Below are 3,055 nucleotides of genomic sequence, written 5' to 3'. Positions count from 1 at the left end.
CCCTCTTCCCTGCTGCATCAAAGCTGCTACTGTTTTTTCTCATGAAGAGAAATTGTGATGCCTGCCCCTTCCAAAGGGAGAATACGTTTTAAAAAATAAATAATTTAAAACCTATTATATGTTTTAAAAAATTAACAGAAACTTATTTTAATAATTCTACCATTTAACAACATGCAGTATAGTCAGGAAGTTCAGGATAACTCTGAGTGGTGGCTTAAAAAAAGTAAGAGCGACTGTAAAGCAGTTGATTTTTCTGAACAAATATGGTGAAAACTCTTGGATGAGGCATGAGCATACACCTTATGGACCAAAAGACCTTTTTTAGGCAGAACTAAACTCTTTCTTAATTTCCTTACAGTGCTTTGCAGTTTATAGGAATGGATCCTTAGAAAATGCATTTTCTCCACAAAGACTCTCCTAACTGATGAAGTTGGGGATGTAGATGTGTTATGATCGTACTGGAGTTCCAGTGACAGAACTCCAGCATGATACATTTTATAGCTTGCATGGCTCCTGCTGATTTTTGTCACAGATACAGCTGTGTATGAGATCTTTGAGATGGCCACAGGGGAAGTAATTTATTTATTAAGCACAGCACACTTATTCTAGGGTAAAACTTAGATGTAGTTCTTTGATATTTATTCAAAATTACTCACCAGGTCTTTTGCTGCAGTGTAGTACTATTACTTGCTAGCTTCCTGCACTAGAGATCTGCAGAGGTAATTCATAAATGAGACTGGGCAGGAGAAGGGGATTGGAGTGGCACTCAGAGAAGATGCAGGGCTGATTTGTGGCATGTCTGACAAAAAGGTTGGCCCCTAGTGGGTTAGACCATGTGGAATCAATAGTACATAGGAACAACAAGGAGTATGCTCAAAATGTCAAATCTTAAATAGAAAAGTTCAGTCATCAGGTTTCTCTTAACTCAGAACCTGAGTCAACTGAGTGACGATGTCTGTCTGGTCAAACAGCTTCTTGACAAAACTCTAAAATTTTCACTAAGAAATTCCAGTAATTGTGACCTCAAAATATTGCATTGTTTCCATAGGAGAAGACAACAAAAACCTAATTCCACTGATTTTAATCCTCCAAGTAACAAGAAAGCCCTTCATGGCAAGAATTAACCAAATGAGATTTGCTGATAACTTGGAGCCAGTGCACCTTCATTTAGGCTCCAAATGATGAAAACAGGCCGCACAAAATTAAAATGTATGAATATTTAGGGAAGCATGCATTGGAATAGAGACAATTATTTTCCTACCTGTTCTCGGTCTCCAGTTCATTTTTCCGCAGATTTGCATCATCTAGCAGGCTCTGCAACAAGGCAATCTTTTCATTGTCAGAACCTTCTTGGTTAAGCTTTAGCATTTTGTTCTCATGTTGGAGACGAATGAGTTTCTCCCTTGGGAAACAAAATAAAAAGGCTGCTAGAAAAATCTTGCCACTCTGAGGGGGCATCTGCACATTCATTAATGTGCCTTAGATACTATGCATTTAGTTTATTACTTTCTTAATAAATTAAGAACTAAATAAGAAGTACCTAAACTTACTGTGCGTTAACGCCAGCACACAGTTAATTAATGACACTTACTGAGCATTAGCCTAATAACACTACTATTAGCACTACTGAGCAGTGTTATTAGGCCAATGTGCAGTAAGCAACTCGTGTAGACATGCCCAGTATGGAGGAAAAAAATTTACCTCAGGAAGTGTGACTATAGCATATAGGTCACATTTTCTTTACTCAGTTTTAGACAGAGAAATACATGACACAAAATTACACATTTAAATTTCCACAATACAATGTTATAAGATCACTAAATCTGCTTAGAACCTAGATTTTTGTGTGTAGGTTAACTATGGTTAGAAAATAGCTGGGATGTGGTTTAGAATTCAATGTTCATTATATCACGAATGACATCTATCAATATGCACAAAGAGTTAGGAGAGTTAGTTAACTTTCAATTGCAGTCCTTGAGTAACCTCCTAAGCATAGATTCACAGATGCTATCAGGGTCCCTGCTGCAGATGCCTTGTGTGGGCATGTGGCTCCCCTTGTCTCCCCATTTCCAGGTTATGATCCCTAGGACCTCTGCCTCATCTTCCCTCCCTCTCTCCTGCCATATCTTGATGTTATGGTAATTGTTGGGAGGATGAATGGTATCTTGAGTGTTGGGCTGCCTGATGATATATAGTTGTTCTTCTGCAGGGCTCCACTACCCCTACACCCTGTCCCTTTCCTCTTAGGTGACAAGTTGTACTTCTCTGTTGGTGGAGAGGGCGAGTCACTGGACCTCTGCTCCTCCACCAATTACTTGCTCCACAACACATCTGTCCCTTCCAGATACGTCTCTCTCTTCCAGTTTACATGTTCCCATCTAGTCTGCCATCGCCTTTCTTCCCCTTTGGGTTGACGTGGTCTTATGGGGTGAAATCTGTTCCCGCTGGTCTCCAAGACTCTTAGCTAAGCAGTTCTCTATAGGGTCCGGGGGTATGTATTACGACCAACTTAACTGCAACTTGAGTACACAGGGAATCTTACTTCCCCCCTGCCTATCACTCCCTCGCCTGGGAGCATTAAATAAAAGAAAAATAAAGGAAAAGGCTTCTGCCTCTTTGTCTATAGTACATATTCTGGAAAAAAAAAAACCCTGAGTCCTGGGTTTAAAAGTCCTGCTCAGCTCCTTGTAGCTGGTTAAACCCTGGGGACTGTTTACCTGGTCAGTCCAGACAAATCTCCCCTTTCTCTGGGCTATCTTGGAGTCCCTTGAGGCTAACCCTAACTCTGTGGTATGTCCTCGCCCTCTTCCCCAATGGGCTCAAAAACCTTTTTCTGGGGCACTCCCTCGGTGTATCCCAGGACTTCTGTCTCATGTGGATCACCCACCACTACCCTAGCGTCACTTATCTCACTCGATGGGTCGGGTTGGTCATTTGCTTGTGATCGCTGTATCCCAGGGTTCCCCGTCTCATGAGGGTTTGGCTTCTCCGGCACTGCAGATCTTCCCCTTGGTCCTGCTGCACCACCTTTGTTCCTGGGGATGCCGAATGCCGA

General features: G+C 41.7%; 1 protein-coding gene across 1 annotated transcript in view; it reads right to left on the bottom strand.

Moving 5' to 3' along the window:
• HOOK3 (hook microtubule tethering protein 3) overlaps positions 1-3,055 on the bottom strand; it is a 106,510-nt gene that overhangs the window by 23,525 nt on the left and 79,930 nt on the right. Inside the window, 1 exon segment of the mRNA XM_025192730.1 lies at positions 1,262-1,402. Within this exon segment, the coding sequence (XP_025048515.1) occupies positions 1,262-1,402 (141 nt within the window).

Source organism: Alligator sinensis, unplaced genomic scaffold, assembly GCF_000455745.1.
Source record: "Alligator sinensis unplaced genomic scaffold, ASM45574v1 scaffold1851_1, whole genome shotgun sequence".
In the NCBI taxonomy this organism is placed as follows: domain Eukaryota; kingdom Metazoa; phylum Chordata; order Crocodylia; family Alligatoridae; genus Alligator; species Alligator sinensis.
The sequence above is the reverse complement of the archived record's forward strand: the minus strand, read 5'-3'. Positions and strand labels throughout refer to the sequence as shown.